Here is a 20936-nt window from a genome sequence, read left to right on the forward strand (position 1 = left end):
CTCTTTCTAGTCAATGTGGGACTATAAAGATGTATAATTTGTTGCCTACGTAACATTTTTCACAGTATCATATCCATCGTTGCTCCAAAAATGTTAAAAGGTTAATAATAACTTCAGAAAAATCGTAAGAATTAATATCTTTGTCGTAGACCTCGAAGAAATTCCTTCAACAAAAAATTAAAAAAAAAAAGGTTTAAAATTAGAATTAGTGGGAAAGGTCTTTGGTAGCAAGCTACCGTAATTGACATTCCCATCATATTCCTTAGTTATGAATAACATTGAAAACTAATAAGAAACACAAAATTATATTTTATTGGGTTAACAAATTTTTAATGGTGTTATAAGAAAAACTTATTCGGTTATCGATTTGGTTTCGATTTTTAGTATGGGTAAAACGATAACTCGTTAAGACGACAGTAATATATTACTATATCCTTCATGAATATTAAATATTAATAAATTAGCATAATTAGACACTATGTCAGTACTCTATACTACAGTCTACACACTTCACACGTCATAGTACTTCTAGTTCACATCCGAAATTTCATACTATGTAACATGTTGTTGTAGCCTTCATACTACATCTACTATTATTGATGTAATTTTTCATTATATTTCCTATTTCACTATATCAAAGCATTTACATCTGTTTTGCTTGTCTCACAGTCTCGTGCCAAATTGTTAGAAAAGTGAGAAATCATAAATCTATTTTACGAATATTTTCTTATTGGGTAAACTGAAAACTGATAAAGAATATCTTATCGATTTTTTTAATGATTTAGCGTATTTAAAAGTCAAAAACTAATAAATCAAACTGATAATACATAAAATCGAATTGAAATGCACACCCCTAATTACTATAAATTTTTTTTGAAAAGTTTAATATAAGATATTATACTAATAAGAGCAGATACTACACATGATCATGCATTTTCAATTTATTGGATATAAAATATTTTAGGGATTGTACTTTACTGCTAGTACAAAAGATGAAGTATACTTCCTCCGTTCCTTTTTATATGACATCCTGCTATAATTAGTTGGTTTCTAAATAGAAACGAAGGAAGTATTTTAATGTGTAAGCACTAGTGATCTAGTGATAGAACAGTATCCTGCCATGGTCCAGACCTGGGTTCGATTTCCGACTGATGCAATAGTTTGAGTGCCATGAAGATAACCGTGCAAGTGTGAAAACTTTGGGTCTTTCACCATGTCTGAATGTTAAGATGACAAAAATAGCACATCTGAGCTACTCATTATTCCACTATTATTTTCAATGTCGTTAGAGATTACAACATGGAAATCAAATTATTATATATTGACTCTGGCCATAATGTCGTTAGAGATTACAAGAGAATCGAATTATTATACTTTTGGTCACCATTTAACATTGGTCTCAAGATTTTATGAGTTATGCTAAAATGTAGTTCAGTATCTGATTTTATTTTAATGCATTGGATATGAGCTTTTATGGATCAAACGATTATTATACTTTTGGTCACCATTTAACATTGGTCTCAAGATTTTATGAGTTATGCTAAAATGTAGTTCAGTATCTGATTTTATTTTAATGCATTGGATATGAGCTTTTATGGATCAAACTGCCCAATATTAGAAGGGACAAATTGTGTGCTATTGTGAACCAAAAGGTCTTTAGAAGTAGAATTGGTGGGGTGAGCCAGGCCAAGGCAGTAGCGCAACACCAAGGCAACTCTTGAAGGTCCCAATAGCAAGCTACCGTGGTGAACCTTTCCCCTCAAAAAATAGAGTTAATATCGTGTGAATCAATGACTCACGTATCAGATATTAAACTGATAAGAACAGATACTACACTTGATCTTAGCCAAAAGGCCGAGAAAGGTATGATTTTCTATGTCTTATGCCACACTATTTTATATGTTAGTTGTTACATAAAATCTCTCTTTGCAGTCAGTGTGGGACTTGAATATCCTCTATATTTTTGTATATAATCACAGTAATCATCTATAATATGATTTTAAATCAAAGTAAATGAAATTTTTTTTCTGTTAAAGTTTTGTTGGCTGCAAACTAGTTTCAACAATTTTGCTGAAATTAACAGTTGATCAAAGATGTCATCAAATTTAACTACTTTTTCTTATAATCTAACATTCTGCTATGAAGAAACAAAGGTTATCTTATTAAGGTTTTCATTTAATCCAAAATAAGATAGAAAACAACAAATGTAAATTACAATTTGTTGACTACATAACATTTTCCACGTAACGTATCGATCTTGCTTCATAAATGTTAAAAGGTTGATAATAACTTGAACAAAAATCCCAAGTACTAATTATCTTTGTCCAGAACCTTGAAAAACAGTGCACCAAGCCAAGTAGTAGTGCAACACCTAGGCTACGTTAGCAAAGCTACCGTAATGAACCTTCCCCTCATATTCCTTTGTTGTGAATAAATATTGAAAACTAATAAGAAACACAAATTATTTTTCATGAATCATTAAAGATTTGTCGATTAGTAACACACATTAAATCTTTTGATAATGTTGAGAATGACCTTTTATAGTTCCAAAAAATCGATAAACAAAGTGCAACGCCAAAGGACACTTGAAGGTCCCAAATCCCAATAGCAAGCTATCCTATGGATATCCTCCTCAAAAATAGAGTTTAATGTATATATTAATACGAACAGATACTACACTTGATCTTACATTAGGGGTGATACTTTGCGAGTGTATTCTTTAAATGTCAAGCGCGAATGGTCTAGTGGTAGAGTAATACCCTGTCACAGTACAGACCCAGGTTCAACTCCCCTCTGATACATTCTATGTGAGTGCAGTGAAGATAAAATTGCACAGTTAGTGAGAACTTTGGGTCCTCACCTTGTCTGATATTAATAGACTATAAAATAGTGCATCTGAGCCTATCTTTTTCCATTATTATTTTTTAATGTTGTTGGAGGTTACCAGATGAGAAATCGAATTCGGTCTGATTATATATCGGATCATACTAAAATTGACTCTGCTAAAACTTTATAGTTTATATAGGTTTAGTTAAAAAGTGTTACTTGGAATGGGGCATAGAGAGAGCTGTTATGTATCAAATATCCAAATATTAGAAGGGACAAACTGTGTACTATTTTGAAACAAAAGATTTTAGAATTAGAATTGGTGGGATGTGCCAGGCCAAGGCAGTAGTGCAACGCCTAGGCGACACTTGAAGGTACCAATAGCAAGCTATCGTGATGAACCTTTCCCCTAAAAAAATAGAGTTAATATCGTGCGAGTCATTGACTCACATATCAGATATTAAACTGATAAGAACAGATACTACACTTGATCTTAGCCAAAAGGCCGAGAAAGGTATGGGTTTCCATTTGTTATGCCGGGCTATTTCATATATCACTTGTTAAATTAAATCTCTCTTTCTAAGCAGTGTGGGATAAAAGTGTGTGCCTGGCCAATTAGATGGACTCTAAGAAGTTCATATATCAAAATTAAGGTATTGAAACAAAGTTTTTGATTTATTTTTTGATTCGTTGAAGGATTTTGTTTATTGATTGATAAAAGTCATCGATGATTAAGTTCAATATCTTCTAATACGAAAAGTATTTCATTAGGTTATCCAATATCTACGTGGTTAGTAGAGTTTCATGATTATGGAATGGACCGAAAATCATAATCGATATTGAAAAACACCAGTATCTCTAGTTTGTTTAATTGTACAAATTATTTACTCTAGATTTTTTTTGGTGAAGATGGAATAAAATTGATGTTGAGAATTTACATGTGAAACCCAACTAATTCAGGATTGAGACATTATTGCAATTGTTGAATTGCTGTTTTTGTATTGTACCGATCTTATCTGCATCAATTTCAAGATCTAATAGGATATCAGTAAAATTACATGTGAAAGAGTATTTAGTCTCCTTTGTTCTAGTCTGGACTTAAGTTTGGAACCTTCTATCTCACGAGACAATAACTAGAGTTTTGAAAGGTAGGGGCATGAGACGAGACGTTTTATGTAGTACGGGATGAGGCGTAAGTCTTGAGACATGGGGAGTAATCTAATGGATCTATGGGGCATAATCTCATGTATATTTAATTTTATAATTTTATTACTAAGAAAATAATCAAAAGTAAAATTAAACTTTCAATGACTTTACTAGTAATTTTTTTTATTATAATATATAGGGAAATTATTATGATTTTTATTTGAGATAAAGAAAAAAAAGTATAATAATTACTATTTGAGAAATATCACTACGCCAATAATTACAAAAAGAATTGATTTAAAGCAAAAAAAAAAGATTAAAAAAAATACTTAAGAAACACTTAGGGCACACGTTTTTACACCAGAACTTATTGTTTTATGCTTAGTGCTTATGCCCAATTCTAGGACTTATCAATTTGTGCCCGAAGGTTTTTGGTATGGCCACCCTGAGATTTGCCCAAAAAAGGTCTTTGAAAACACTAGGTTACAACTCTTTAGATTGTAGAAGTTTAACTAATGATGGTAATAATATTGATATTTAGTTTCATTCTTTTTTTTCTCTGCCATTTCAGATTGTGATGATATCAGTATACTTCCATTTTTTCCTTAAACAACTATTAATTAAATTTTGATTGATGAAACTTATGATTAAGGGAGCAAGTGTCATTTGTTCGGTGAATCTCACGAAATCGTGAATTAAAAAACCTACATGAGGACCCATTTGGTAAAAGGTGATGAAGAGATGTTGGACTCAGCCTCTTTTGTTTCTCTTGTTGATGATTGTGAAAAGAATCCAACTACTAAATCGACTTTCACAAAATTTCAATGAATCACCTTAGTGAAAGATTAGATATATAAGAGATATAATTAGAAGCCAGACTTGGCAAGGAGAAAATCTATGTTGAGTGAGACTCATAGTATTATTGTTCTTGATCTCTTTGACCAGTTGGAGATCAGAAGGCTCGCACTAATAATGCAGAAGAGCAGCTGAAGATTAGGAGAAGAGTATTGTTTGATTCGGTAGTTGAATGCTAGGAATTTAGAGAATTTGGCAAAGGTTTTGATGCTTGGGCAAATTGGACAACCACTTCTTCCTTTTGATCAATGTTGTCCATTTTGCCCAACCTTCAAAATCTCTGCCAAAAATCTGTTTACATCCGAGACACTCAACCACCTAATCAATCGATACTTTTCTCCTAATCTTCACCTGCTCTTTTGTATTTTTGTTAATTCAAGCCTTCTAATTCTTTAAGTGGTAAAGGAGATCAAGAGCAATAAGGTGACTGATTAACATTTGTCTGAGTCAATGTAGTAGTTAAATAATTTTCACTAGGATTAGCGATAGAAACGGAAGAGGTTGAATCTCACAACTCTGTATTACTTTCCACCAAATAGGTCCTCATGTAGGTTTTCCAATTTATAATTTCGTGAGATTCGCCAAACAACAGATGATACTTTGCTCCTTGAATCTTAAGTTTCATTAGTCAAGATTTAATTGATATATATATGTATATATTATTGTTATTATTATTATTATTATTATTATAATTTTTGGAGGGCGGGGGGCAGGGGGATGGAAGTATATTGGTAATGACAACATTAAGTTCTTCAGCCAATGTAATGTCTTGACAAAATCTTTTTAGTCCATGAACAATTACTACAATGATCGTATAAGAAAGTGTGTCACCTATTTTTTATGAATCTCTTATAATTTTCAGTTAAACAAATCTTATGAAATGTCTTTTCTTTATCATTTATATAAGGCTAATTCGACTACCTTCTTCCTATAGGCGTAGAAATAATTTTGTTGAAAGAGTGGAAACATAACACATCGAATTCAACATATATCATCATAATTATAAATAGGAGAAGAAAATATAATGAAACGAAGTATTAGTATTATTACCATCCGTAGTTAAACGTTTGTAGCTATCCAAGAGTTGCAACTGTCTCCTGAAATAGAAGGTTCCAGAATTGAGATTAGACTAGAACAAGAGAGTCTGAATACTTTTTCACACGTAATGCTGCTGATAATTGTAGGATTTTCTACTCTATTTTGGATCCTGAAATTGATGCAGATAAGATTAGCCCAGCTAGTACATTATACTTTTGTTTTCCTTTCTAAGAAAATGCAGTATAGTAATAATACAAACAAATAGAAATTCAAAAACTGCAATAATACCTCAATCTCGAATTAGTTGAATATTCTATATAAAATCCCAACATCAATTTTATTCCATCTCTGCCATTTTCTCCAAAACTTAATAATTTGTAGTACACCTTCAAACAAGAATCAGAGTGAGTTGAGAAACGAAACAATGAAGAAGTCAGATGGCTAAAAAATGAACCTTTGAAATTTGATATCAAACTCAACAACATCAAGGTGGGGAATGTTAATCCCCCATAACTAAAGGGGGAAGAAGCTACAATTGTGGAGCACAAGATAGAACATCTCCGCGGAGGCGATGATAACAAGGAGAGCACAAATGAGAAAACCCTATCATTTAGGGTTCTTTTATATTCACGTGGTCTGACCACTTTTGGGCCGACCAACTCTTTTTTGGTATATTTATATGTGGATCTGTTTAGGAGCCCATTTTTATTAAATAATGAGTCCATATTTAAACTTTAAAAAAGGAATATAGGTAGTTTTCAATGTCAATTGTGGTTCGGTCCATTTTCACAACTATACTTGATTGGTTTGGTTTTACCCAAAAAAAATGTCAATTTGAGATCAAACCAATTCGACATTATACATATATTTTTTGAAATTATAATTTTTTATACATAAAAATATTTACTTTGTATTATTTTTAAAAATATTTCTTATACTTTTTCATAGTTTTTATCTTTTATCATATTATTTCCAGTTTCTAAGACTTGATTTTGAATAATCCAATAAAGGTTATAGTTCATAGATAATAGTAACTCTAACAAAACTCAAATTAAAATCAAATCAATACTAGTGTTAGAAAATGTTATTTAAACACTAAGAATGATAATACTATCTGTTCTTTAATTTTGCACAAGTGAATTCATCCTCACTTCGGAGATCCTGCAAAATATAAATAATGCACTATATATTATTTAAATAGAAGGGGTATTATATATAATAATAATGCCTTTATCTTATATTTTGTGTGCGCGCGCACGTGCGCGTTTGCGTGTGCGTGCGTATGAATTTTAATTGAAAATTTTAAATACTTTTTGAGGGTTTCTTCTAACATGAAAAATATTATGTTTTTTTTTCGTTCTAAGAATATGCAGTATAGTAATAATACATATACAGGAATTTAACAAGTATAATAATACCTCAATTTTGAATTAGTTGGATTTTGCAGATAAAATCTCAATATCAATTTTATTCCATCTCCATCATTTTTTCCAATACTTAATAATTTGTAGTACACTTTCAAACAAAAAGAAGAGTCAGTTCAGAAACGAGACAATGAAGATGCCAGATGGCTAAAAAAATGAACCTTTCTAATTGATCTCCACAGCAACAAGATCAAGGTGGAATATGTGTGGACCCATTTATGAGCCCATTTTTATTAAGTAAAATGGACCATGAGTTCATATTTAAACTTAAAAAGAAGGGATATCGGCAGTTTTCAATGTCAATTGTGGTTTTCGGTCCATTTCCACAAATGTGGTTGATTAGTTTTGTTTTACCTAAAAAAATGTCAATTCGAGATCAAACGGACCCGACATTATATATATATTTTTTAAAACTATTATTTTTTATGCATAAAAATATTTACTTTGAATAATTTTTAAAAATATTTCTTATACTTTTTCATAGTTTTTATCTTTTATCATATTATTTCTTGTTTCTAAGACTTGAATTTTGAATGGTCTAATTAAGGTTATAGTCCATAGATATTAGTAACTCTAACAAAACTCGAATTAAAATCAAATCAATACTAGTGCTAAACAAAGTTACTTCAACACTAAGAATGATAATAATATTTATTCTTTGATGTTATACAAGTGAACTCATCCTCGCTTCGCAAGATCATGCAAAATATAAATAATACACTATATATTTAAATAGAAGGGGTATTATATGTATAATGATGTCTTTATCTTATATATTGTGCGCGTGCGCGTGTCCTTGTGATTGCGTGTGATGGTGCATATGTGTGCGTATGAATTTAGTTGAAAATTTTAAATACTTTTGAGGGTTCCTTCTGACATGAGAAACGTTATCTTTCTTTTTCCTTTCTAAGAGTATGCAGTATAGTAATAATACATATATAGAAATTTAACAACTGTAATAATACCCATTTCTGAATTAGTTGGATTTTACATATAAAATCTCAACACTTTATTTCATTTCGATCAATTTTCCATATGAAATGATTTTTTGAGTCTTACTTTTTCAAAATAATTAAATTTATAGTTTTTTTTTCTTCATATTTGTCCTTTTCTTTAGTGAAATTTTATAGTTTCCAGGGGCATTATTGAGTCTACATTCTAACACTAAGTAACTAACTATTAACTAACTTGTTTTTTTCTTTTTTTTACCTATGTAACAGACTAACAACTTCTTGACCACTAATCATAACTTAATTCCAATAGTCTAACAAATGGCTACATAGATACCTTGTTGTCTAACATATAATATATCACGTTTTAATATATCATTTCTAAATCACAAAATTTATTTTCACACATGTCATGTATATTGTTTGTATTTGCTTTGTACAAACCGTAGCTTTAGTACCTTATCGAGATTTACTCCATGGATATGACGATCAAGTGGATTGATGATCTTACGGACCTGGCTTTAGCATCGTAGTCGATCCCTCTCTAATCTAGATAGTGGATTTTTGGTCATTAATCATGACTAATAATTTTGAAATTGTGACAAATGCACCACATATACTACACTTGATCTTACATTTGCAATTTTATTGATATCAAATATGTAGTTATTTAATAAATAAACAAAGTCATCAAGCACCAGTGGTCTAGTGGTAGAATAGTACCCTGCCACGGTACAGACCCGGGTTCGATTCCCGGCTGGTGCATTATATTTTTTGTCGTTCTTACGAGATTCATCTAAAATCCTTTGAGAAAAATTTCGTTTTGTTATTTCCCCCACCCCATCCGAGGAGGATCAATAGTGACGATCTCACTCACCCTCCAACATGACTCAACCCGTAACCTCCTCAATTGATCATGGATATTCTCAATCACTTTAATCTCACATACACGTCTAATTAAAATCATCCAGACAAAGCAAGTTTGGCCAAGTCCATTGCCTTCTCCACCATATTGTATCGATTTTGCTCCAAAAATGTAGAGGTTTTTATAACTACACAAAAATCCTAAGAAGTCCTCAACTAACAATTGAAAGAAAGGCTTACAACTAGAATTGGTGGGGTGTGCCAGGCCAAGGCAGTAGTGCAACGCCTAGACGACACTTGAAGGTCCCAATAGCAAGCTACCATGATGAACCTTCACCCAAAAAAAATAGAGTTAATATCGTGTGAGTCAATGACTCACATATCAGATATTAAACTGATAAGAACAGATACTACACTTGATCTTAGCCAAAAGGCCGAGAAAGGTATGATTTTTCATATTCTATACCGCGCTATTTTATATGGCAATATTTTACATAAAATCTCTCTTTCTAGTCAGTGTGGGACTAGAAGTGCTAGATAATTGATCAAAGAGCGGCGAATAAAACGATTTAAGAGAAGAAAAAGTAAGCAAATACTCCTAACTAAAAAAGTACATGTAATTAAATTCCTTTTTTACCCCTCCCGAACTTGTAATATCATAAATTCAAAAGATGTTAGGATCGATCATGTACTAGATTAGCCAAGTCAAGGCAGTAAGTGCAACGCTAAGGCAACACATCATGTGCTTCGTCGATGATTCACATATTAAACTAATAAAAACAGATACTAGATTAGCCAATCATGACCTATGATTTTTGATCGTAACCACATATTATATATAAATAAATATGAGACTATATATATCTAGTCTCTCTTTTTTATTGATAGAATAGAACATCATTATTTATCATGAATGCATGATGAGTATTTCATGTAGAAACTCTATATGTTCTAACAGTTTCTGGTGCAAAAGCAACGGCGACGGAAGCCACGACAGTTGCCGCCGATGAAGCCTTCAGTCTGGCAAACGGTGGCGCAGTTGCTGTCCCTAACACATGTCCCCTTGAAACTGTTGCTCTGTGACTCACAAGTTCTTGCCTCTGCACTGCTAATTGGTCCCATCTCTGTTCAATTTTAGCCAAACATGTTATGAATGATGAAACAAGACTCCCACATCGGTCGTGGATAAGATAACTAGGATATATTTAATATAATTGTATAGCAACAAGAATTGTTCGTGCTTCAGTATTGGATCGTGTTTGGGTAATGTCTAGAATTGTTCATGCTTCAGTATCGGATCGTGTTTGGGTAATGTCTAGAATTGTAGAATTGTTCATGCTTCAGTATCGGCTCGTGTTTGAGTAATGTCTCTTTTGTTATAGTGCCTTGAGCTAATTTTGAATTGTGTTGAGTCCGAAATTCATATATCATGATATTAGAATCAAAACATAGTGCCTTGAGCTAATTTTGGGTTGTGTTGAGTCCCAAATTTGGGGTGTTCATGCTTCAGTAGCAAATTGTGTTTAGATAACGTCTCTTTTGTTATAGTGCCTTGAGCTGATTTTTGATTGTGTCAAGTCCAAAATTCATATATATCATGATATTAGAATCAAAACATATGATAACGGATTATCGAATGTTCATGCCTCAGTGTCAGATCGTGTTTGGGTAATGTCTCTTTTGTTATAGTGTTTTGAGCTATTTTTGGGTTTTGTTAAGTCCAAAATTCATATATCATGATATTAGAATCAAATCATATGATATCGGGTGTTCATGCTACAATATCATATTGTGTTTGGATAATGTCTCTTTTGTTATTGTACTTTGAACTAATTTTGGGTTGTCTCAAGTCTAAAATTCATACATCATGATATTAAAATTTTAAAAAATATGATATTGAGTTTTCGAATAAACTGTTCACACTTCAGTATAGAATTATGTTTCGATTTGTGTGTGGAGGGTTATGAAAAAAGGATACTCTCACATTGAAGGTGAATGAGAGGACTAAGACTTCTTAACATAAATTGGACAATTTTCTCTCATTGAGCTAAATTTTGACGTAGAGCTAATATTATAAAACTATATAATAAAATTAAATAATATAAATAAAGAAGACAAACCAGTGGATAAAAGCAGTAGCATTGCTACAAGGAAGAAAGTTGCAAACAAACGGATAGAGTGTGCCATCTTCAAATAGAGAAAGAAAAATGCAATTTGAGAAATATATTGAGAATTGGTTAAGACAAGGAGTAAGCAAGGGGGGGTATTTATACATGCACATTTACCTGACTATTTGATTAGACACGAAATTTAATTTCAAATATTTTTTAAATAGTTGTCATAATTCATTTTTCAAGATTGATAATGAATAATTTTTAGCTTAAATTAATTTAATATTTTAAAATTAAAATTTTTATAGAAAATGCTAAAAATTGTAATTTTTCTCATATTAACTGATCTAATTTCATATCGTTTGATTCTCAAAATAAAATCGTGACAAGTACATATTTGAAAAGAAGGGAGTAGGACTTGAAGATTTGTGATTCTTTTGGTTCATCTTATTTGTCATATTTTTTTTTACACGTCCCTTAATAAAAACATTAACTAAAAGGATAATTTGATTAAATTACTAATTTTCTCTTTGATTTAATTCCCTCTCCATTTAGTTATAGAGTAAGAATAAAGGTGAACATAAATAACTAATTATATATTAATTTTCTAAAACATTAACTACTTCATCCGTTTATCATTTTTTTCTGTATAAATTTTAAATTTTGAATCCGCGAGCATAAATAATGTCGAAGAGTGATATGTGTTACAACTTGAGAATGAGAAAAAGGGGTCTCCTCTCATGTCACACTCTATTACACATGTTATGCCTAACAAAAAGAAGAATTTGAGAGGAATTTTCTCCTTTATAAAGATGTAAAAATTGTTATAAGTCAAAATCCACATAAAAGCTTTAAGTTATCTTTCCTAATTCTAAAGTTAGGTATGTATTCAGAAATCGATCTTAACAAGTCATTATATGTCTGAAGTCGAGCTTTGTTAAAATTATTTTTACTTAAATCGAGTATATTTGAAGTGGTTCAAAAGTGGATATATTTGTAATTTTATAAAATAAAAAATGTGGCTACCACTTAAATGGAAGCCCCAAAATTAGGTATTTGTGCCCTTCATCTTAACGATACTGATTTAGTTGAGATTATTGAACATAGTAAAATATTAGCAAATTTTGTTTGAGATTCATGCTTAATTGAAAACCGGTTAAAAAGAACTAGGGTTTAACAAAAAAAAAGGTTTATACTAATTGTTATGAAGTGTCCGATTTTTTTTTTATCTCGTTTCTCCGAGTTCTGCTTCTCATTCCATTCTTCTTTTTGTGTTTTTTCCCTTCCTATGTTCTTTCAATTAACAACGTACATTATATAGTAGTTTGATGTAATACATTGGCCTTCACATGATCCAATATTATAGATCTTAATTTGTTGGTGAGTTCAATGCTTGAAGATAAAATTAAACATTTTGGAATTATTAATTGCATATGTGTAAAATATCAAATATATGAATCACATGCAAGACATTAGTTATTTTATTTTAATTTATGTGACAATATCTTAATATAAACGAAAATTTAAGAAATAAATGAATTTTTTTTAAACTTAAGATCATTCAATTACATTGAATATCTAAAAAGCTTCTCATTAAGCGTAAAATTAAAAGTTCAAAGTTAAATATTTTTTTTGAAAATTTAAAAAGTTATCATGTTTCTTGGAATTGGCTAAAAAGTTACATCATTTAGGGAATGTTTTTTCTCATAAGTTTTTAGAGGTGTGTTAGGCCAAAGTACCACGTGAGTCGATAGCCTACATACCAAAAATATTTTAAAAAAATTATAAGTTTAACTTAAATTATTTTTAAATTTCAAAAATGTTAGAATTGACTAAGAAATTACATTATTATAGGGAGTTTGTCCTCATCACTTGTAACGTGAATGGTTTAGGACTAGAATTGGTGGGGGTGTGCTAAGTCAAGGCAGTAGTGCAACACCAAGGCGATTCGTGAAGATATCTTACTCTAGCTACACAATGTAATTTTTCGATGAAGGGGTGTCAACTACATGTGGCTCTGCCAATGGTAGTACGTGCTTGGCCAAAGTGTGACCTAGTAGCTCACAAGAAAAAAATCTTTATATGATAGGGCTTCTTTCTATATCAATGAATTTCGTTGGACCCAGAAATGATACATTAAAAGAATCCGTTGAGTAATTCCAGTATGAATAAGTAGTACTATGACGAAACGATTGTTATTCACCTGACAAGAGCGAATTTCCCGCCAATAGCTAAAATGTTCAGTGGACTCCCTCGCTATTCCTTTATGAGGTCCCAACCTCTACGAGTGAGCAGAAAAGGCCGGTGAACCGTCATAATTAATAAATTAATTAGTTCTATTTCTTATTACAAGGAGATTTTATTTTTTATTATTAAAAAACAAAGGGAAAAGGACAAATATAGAATAAATATTCTCCTAGTTAAAAATATTCTTACATGTATCGTTCGCTTTAATGATGAAATTTACTATCCTGAACTTATTTTTTCTTCCTCGATAAATAATTTTGGTATGCCTAGATCGTGACTCTTAGGGAAAATCATGACCTAAGATTTTGAATCGTAACAAAAGCACCATATGTATTATATATTTATATGAGGTTAGTCAGTCACTTTTTTTTGTTGATTAAACAACATTATTTATCATTAGATATCTTAACAAGTAAACAAATACATAGACTGTAAAAAAGATCATTTAGAAACTTTCTTCTAACATTCTGTAGTACAAAAACATTGGCGGCGAAGGCCACGGCAATCGCCGCCAATGAATCCTTCCGTCTGGCAAACGGTGGCGCAGTTGCTGTCCCTACTACATGGCCCCTTGAAACTGTGACTCTGTGGCTCACAAGTTCTTGCCTCTACACCACAGCTCATAGGTCCCATATCTATCAATTAATGTACGCAAACATCAAAAATCGAGAACCATATATTATCAATAAATATTGGGAGAAGACATAAGTATCCCTTGACTATGATCGAAATCTCAACAGAATCTATTATCTCGTGAACTTATTTTATATATATTCAGTGCCGGCTCTTGCCTTTGCAAAATAAGGCAATTTGGGGGGCCCAAATTTTTATCATAAATAAATATGTGTTAAATTTTTATAGAAAAAATTGATTAGTTACGATAAAAAGTATTACTTTTAAGAAGTATATATTATTTTACTCAGTTTAACATATGTAGTCTTTCATTAAAAATAAGAATTTATAGTGTTGAACAAAGAGAATTACAGATTCTTTTTTGTTTGTTTCAAGCATTACAGCAAACATATAGAAATGGGGTAAATCAAGTCATCATTTTCTTGAATCTCATTTTGTGGTTCTAACTCTTATCTTTATTTAATATTTATCAACGCTACTTATAGGATTATGTTAGCAATTCATATAATAATTATCTCACTGAAAGGATGTTTTTTCAATATTGAGTTGATAAAATCTTACCTAAAATCAATAACTGAAAAAACAACATTAAGTACTAATAATTTTCATTTGAATAGTGTAAGGGAAATTAATTTTGAATAAATACGTATACGAAGTTTGTTCCTACATTTATATTTTAGGCCTCAAATTGAAATTTCAGAGCTCCAATTGCATTAAGTTGCCCTTATATATAATATTATACACCTTTTGGATTATGTGGCACACCCGTGACTCCACGCAGTTGTGGCGTGTGGGAGATATTTAAATGCCACATAAGCCGAAAAGGTGTACAAATTAAAATTACAAAAAATTTAGTTCGGAAGGGTAATAAGACCTTAGTATAGATAAGGTGTGTTTCTAAAATTTGAGTCATATATAGTCTCGGGTGGTACTACTACCTTTTACCACAAATATTTAAATTTATACATCGTATGTTAGTAAAAGTATTTTATGACACATTGAAACTATTATTTTCTTCGTGAGTTTCATATTTTAACGATTTGTTATTTCATTTATATACATAACCAAACTATCAATGTGGGTCATTTGTGTAACAACAGAGGTTATAAGCCATTTTTTTATATATCAATTAGATTTTTCAGTAATCCAAGTTCTTGCTAGTTATCAAACTTTAAAGGTAGACTAAATCAAAAAGTTAAAGAGTTATATTTAAACATTTATACTTATAAAAATTCTTATACATTATTAACACATAGAATAAAATTAAACTATATAATAAAATAAATATTACGAAGAAAGAAGGCAAACCATTAGACAAAAGCAGCATTGGTACAATGAAGAAAGTTGCAAACAAATGCATAGATTGTCCAATCTTTTTAGAGAGAGAAAATTATAGAGAGAGAAAGGGAAATATATTTTGAGAAATTGAGTATAGTAAGGGGGCTTTTATAGTTAAATGTTAAGGATAAAACATGAAAATAAGAGATCGTTTTAATTTAATTATTTTTTAGATGCTAAAGTGGAAAAGTTAAAAGTGAAATTTTACTTTTTAATATTGCCAAAAGGAAAAGTGAACGGAGGGAATATCTCAATAAAGATAAAAAGAGAAGTTTAAAGTTAAATTATTACTAAATATAAAATAGTAACGTAAATTGTTACAGAAGGGCATGTTCCTTCCGAACAAATATTTCTGTACATGTGAGTTCACACCTATCGTTGGATGTAAATAGAGAGGTTCCCTCTCAGTCTTTTGTATCGTTTTTCTTTTTCTTCTACATATATATTTTCTTACGAACAAAGTAGAGTCTGTGTGATTTTTCATTGCTAACTTTTGAGTTTGCATAAGTTATTGAAGTGAGAGGTACCACTACTTCTTTAATAAATATATCTATTTTATCCTATAAGGAAATAATCTACAATCTCGACCTCGAATACAGTGAAGGGATTAAATTTCTTATGAACACAGTAAATAATTAAGTGGACTTGGATATTTTCTTTCTTTTCATCTTAACAGTATTTCTGATTTACTATTCTAAACACAACATATAACATCTCTCATTTTACGTTGTGTTTGATTGAGTATGAAATTTAAGAAAAAAAAAAGAAGATTTTCAAAAGATATTTATATAAACAAGCATTTGAATCTGGCCTTTTTAGTTGACAAGTGAACACTCCAATTTTGAGTATGCATATCGAGACGAGTCTCGATAATTGTGCTTAATTATTTATTTTGCTTTCTTTTTTTTAAAAAATAATAATTAAGTATATAGGGTCAAGAAAATTATGCTAACAAGAGAGCCAACATGAATAATGCTGAAAGTTGATATGTTTTAAACATGAAAATGAGGAAAGGGGGGAGACTCCTTTGCCACACTCTATTACACATGTTATGTCTAACAAAAAAAAGGAAAATTGAAATAAAATTGCATATAAAAAAATAATTATTACAAGTCAAAATCCATATAAAAGCATGAAATTAGGCATGTATTATTTTCATTCTTTGACATGTCTTCTTTCTTGAATCAATTGATAATTGAAATATGAATAAATTTGGCAATTGGGAATTTTTCTTTATATACCAAATTAGATTTATAGTGTTATCACATGTAATAGGAGATTTTTATTTACCAAAATATAGTAGGAGTTATTTTTTCAAAATATATATGAATTAATTTTACTCGAGCCTTAAAATTTCACTCATATTTTTTTCATGTATGAAGATTGTGTGAAATCGATATGATATATGTATATCTCGTCAAGGCTTAGAATTTTGGGTCACAATTTTTTTTATATAAAATTGATATACATATGTATATAACTGTATAATTTTTGTGTTAGTTAAGGTGTGTCTCTGTGATTTTGATCATAGTGTAGGGGAGTACTAGTGCATTTTCCCAATTTTGTATAAAGTTCATGTTGATTTCCAAAAATTTAATACAATACATTGATAGAACCATCATATAATATCCATATAAATTTAACACAACTATAAAGCACACAAGCAAATTTAAAATAATTTTCATACCATCTCAACATATAATTATAATCCAACTTCAATACAATTTAATTGTAACTTCGAACTTCAACTAAAATTTCAAGTTAAAACTAACTCAAATCATATCCAAATAGCCTTCTAAATTAAGATTCAATTCCTTTCGATGCTTCAATTCTTTTGAGATATTATCCACTTGATATAAAGTTCATTTGTGACAAATCAATTTTTAGTATTTGAGTTTCGACTTTCTTTAATGTATTGCAAATCCTCTAGAACTTGAACTTCGAACTCATATATATATATATATATATATATATATATATATATATATATATATATATATATATATATATATATATATATATTTAAAGAGAGAGCGACCTACATACATTTATTTTTGTATAATAAAACAAAAACAAAAAGAGATAGAATTAAGACAAGTAAATATTGATTATGGACTTTTATATATATTTTTTTGTTGTTAAACCTCATAATTAAACACATAATTTAGAAAAATATTAATTATGGTAGATAATTATTGAAAATACATGGTTTTGAGCAAGAACATCTTCTGTATCTTCTCAAAGAAACACAATATCCATTTGTAAAACCTTCACTTATGCAAGCATCTCTGCACTTTTGAGCTCTACAAAACCCCTTGTATGTTTTGCTCCACTCAACACAATCCTTTGCCTCTGTTATAAAAATAAAAATAAAATGATAATTAGCGATCTCGATCTACGTATTATTATTCATAGTGGTACTTATATATATATATATATATAGTCTAGTAGGAAATTAAAGAATTATTACCTGCGTATCCAATGGAAATCAACACAAGGAGAAATATGACTTTAAAAAAATGTTCCATCTTTAGTTTATTTTTATTTTTATTTTGTTTTAATCTTCTACTAAAAATTTTTGATGATGAAAAGCATCCAGGCCTCTTAATATATAAAGAAGATACGTGACAATATATGTTTGCTTGTAATTTTCTCTTAAAAGTCAATCAAACGATTAAGTTCATTGTAGACTTTCGATCGCGCAATTAATCAATTTTGAATACTCTTTTAACATTTTGCATGTACTGTCAATTTCATATTGATTATAAATTCAATAGAGATGAGATGAAAGTAAATACACAAATATAAGGTTAATACCACTACATTGGTGAAGGGTATTGGGCCTTGTTTAAAAAGATATGGGCCAGAAAATAGAAAGGTCAGACGATCAACCAACTCATACTAGGCTTTTTAATCACGCACAAGTTATAAAGTTATCTATTATCTACAGTTCAGTTAGAAAGTTACCTATGGTTCAGTAAAACCTAATTTGCTTAAATCAAAATCTTATTTTTATAAATTCACTAAAGAGAAAAGTACGACTAGGGGTGTATATGATCGGATTGGTTTGAGTTTTTCAAATATCAAACCAAACCATTTGTGTCGGGTTTTTGAACTTATAAACCAATAAAAATTGGATTTTTCAATTTCGGGGTTTTCGGTTTTTTCGATAAAGTATTCATACATACATATAATTTACTTGTACTTCAAATATATCTTTAGTCCTACCAAAATGCAACTATCTAAGTTATTTCTCAAGAAAATAACAAAAATATGATATATAATTAATGACACTAATATATCCAAATAATAATAATAATAAAATCGCGTAAAACAAATATTGCAAATTAATAAGCCAAAATGAAATTGATCATAATTTAAAGTACTAAATCATGCTAAAATAAGTTTAGTAAGTATCACTTACATGACTAGATATTAAAAGAAAGTAAAATTAGATCATGTGTTTTAATTATCTAAATCTATGTAAAACTAAAAAATAAATATTTAATATTATTTTCATGAATTTCCTTTTTGTATTAGTATTAATTTGAATTTTCTTCTTAAACTTTATTATAATTACCAACATGTATAGACTATAATCTTATTAAATCATTAAGAATTCTAATTTCCAAACATGAAATAATTATATTCAAACATAAAAACTATGAAAAAAATATAAGAAATATTTAAAAATTATATCAAAGTAAATATTTTTACGTATAAAATAAAATTTTAAAATTATATATATAATGTCGGGTTGATTTTTATAGTTGAAACCAATCCAACCCAAACATAGTCAAAAAAAATTTTCCAACACCAAATCACTAGTCAGATTTTTTTTCAATTTGACTCAATTTACGATTTAATTAAATTTTCGACAATCGGTCAATATTAGACTTTCTATGATGCATAGAGTTAGAAAGTTACTTTCTAGTTGCTTTAACCAAAAACTTTATTTGTATTATATATTTTAAGGAAAAGAGTCTGATATACCCCTCAACTTTGTCATTTGGAGCTGATATACCCCTCGTTATAAAAGTGGCTCATATATACCCTTACTTGTAAACAAATGGCTCACATATACCCTTTTCCTCGTTAGAACTTATAAGGTTGCACATTCTAGCTCTGCCTCAAAATATATATTTCCTTCGTTCAGAATAATTTGTCATGTTACGCTTATCGAAAGTTAATTTGATTAATTTTATAAATTAGATCACATTAATTCGATATTTTAAACCAAAAAACAGATAATCTAAAACTACATAAAAAGTATTATAAATTACATTTTTTTGCATATTAAATTTTTTTTACATGACTAAATATTAAAAAAAAATTACATCATGTATTTTAATTATCTAAATCTATGTAAAACTAAAAAACAAATATTCAATATTATTGTCATGAATTTCCTTTTTGCATTAGTATTAATTTGATTTTTTCTTAAACTTTATTATAATTATCAACATGTATAGTCTATAATCTTATTAAATCGTTAAGAATTCTAACTTCCAAACATGAAATAATTATATTAAAATATAAAAACTATGAAAAAGTATAAGAGATATTTAAAAATTATATCAAAGTAAGTATTTTTACGCATAAAATAAAAATTTTAAAATTATATATATAATGTCTGGTTGGTTTTATCTCGGGTTTTTTTTTTTAGTTGATATCAAACAAACCCAAATATAGTCGGGGGTTTTTTTTTCAACGCCAAACCAAATCAAACCAAATCACTAATCAGATTTTTTTTATTTGACTCAATTTGCAATTTGATTCGATTTTGTACACCCCTAGATACGACAAACAATCGGTCAATATTAGACTTTCTACTATGCATAGAGTTAGAAAGTTACTTACTAGTTGCTTTACAATCAGCCCATATTTAGAACTTATAAGGTTGCATGTTCTAGCTCTGCCTCAAAATATATACTCTTTCCATTTAGAATTGTTTGTCATATTGCGCTTATCGAAAGTTAATTTGATTAATTTTAAAGGTAAATTAAATCACATTAATTCGATATTGTAAACCAAAAAATAAATATTTTAAAACTACATGAAAAGTACTATAAATTACAATTTTTTGCATATTAATATGATGAAAAAATACATCTTAAAACATTAGTCAAAGTTTTTATAATTTAACTCTAAAAATAAAAATCATAACAAATAATTCTGGACGGAGGGAGTAATAGATTTTCAACATCAGATAATTATGCTTAAACATTAAGGGTCAGCTAGTTGATGCAAAAATAAGTTTGATTATGCAAAGATTGTGGATATAATGTTAGATAAACTAATCAAAACTTTACTCACTTCACTACAAATTGGATTTAATTTAAAAAGATATAATAAGCTTGTCTAGTTGTATTAAAAACACAAATTATCCAAGGGAGAAAGAGGTAGAAATTTAGGGTGTTTTTGGTACGAAGGAAAACATTTTTTTTTATTTTTTTATGATTAATTGACAAAAATATTTAAGAAAAATAAGTTCTTTAAAAAAT

At 29.4% G+C, this 20936-nt stretch overlaps 2 protein-coding genes, 1 long non-coding RNA gene and 4 other non-coding genes across 7 annotated transcripts; 1 reads left to right on the top strand and 6 right to left on the bottom strand.

The window, feature by feature from the left end:
* Positions 1-904: 904 nt before the first annotated feature.
* Positions 905-6623, bottom strand: LOC104648152 (uncharacterized). The gene is made up of 4 exons (XR_002028095.2): positions 6320-6623; positions 6154-6251; positions 5878-5924; positions 905-1217 (listed from the first exon to the last, which is right to left on the bottom strand). It is a non-coding gene; the product is annotated as an uncharacterized lncRNA (long non-coding RNA).
* On the bottom strand, positions 1672-1867 carry LOC112941940 (U2 spliceosomal RNA). The gene has a single exon (XR_003247589.1). It is a non-coding gene; the product is annotated as a U2 spliceosomal RNA (small nuclear RNA).
* On the bottom strand, positions 3149-3344 carry LOC112941923 (U2 spliceosomal RNA). Its single transcript, XR_003247572.1, has one exon. It is a non-coding gene; the product is annotated as a U2 spliceosomal RNA (small nuclear RNA).
* Positions 6624-8933: 2310 nt separating the features above from the next.
* Positions 8934-9004, top strand: TRNAG-GCC (transfer RNA glycine (anticodon GCC)). The gene has a single exon. It is a non-coding gene; the product is annotated as a tRNA-Gly (tRNA).
* A 350-nt stretch (positions 9005-9354) lies between these two features.
* Positions 9355-9550, bottom strand: LOC112941952 (U2 spliceosomal RNA). The gene has a single exon (XR_003247611.1). It is a non-coding gene; the product is annotated as a U2 spliceosomal RNA (small nuclear RNA).
* A 390-nt stretch (positions 9551-9940) lies between these two features.
* LOC101263224 (defensin-like protein) lies at positions 9941-11323 on the bottom strand. Its single transcript, NM_001310318.1, has 2 exons — positions 11224-11323; positions 9941-10227 (listed from the first exon to the last, which is right to left on the bottom strand). Exons 1-2 carry the CDS (start codon positions 11288-11290, stop codon positions 10055-10057), a joined length of 240 nt encoding a protein of 79 aa, NP_001297247.1. The 5' UTR covers positions 11291-11323; the 3' UTR covers positions 9941-10054.
* A 2451-nt stretch (positions 11324-13774) lies between these two features.
* LOC101263528 (defensin-like protein 1) lies at positions 13775-15483 on the bottom strand. The gene is made up of 2 exons (XM_019214660.3): positions 15403-15483; positions 13775-14096 (listed from the first exon to the last, which is right to left on the bottom strand). Exons 1-2 carry the CDS (start codon positions 15452-15454, stop codon positions 13921-13923), a joined length of 228 nt encoding a protein of 75 aa, XP_019070205.1. The 5' UTR covers positions 15455-15483; the 3' UTR covers positions 13775-13920.
* Positions 15484-20936: the final 5453 nt, after the last annotated feature.

This window comes from Solanum lycopersicum, chromosome 7, assembly GCF_036512215.1.
Source record: "Solanum lycopersicum chromosome 7, SLM_r2.1".
Classification (NCBI taxonomy): Eukaryota; Viridiplantae; Streptophyta; class Magnoliopsida; order Solanales; family Solanaceae; genus Solanum; species Solanum lycopersicum.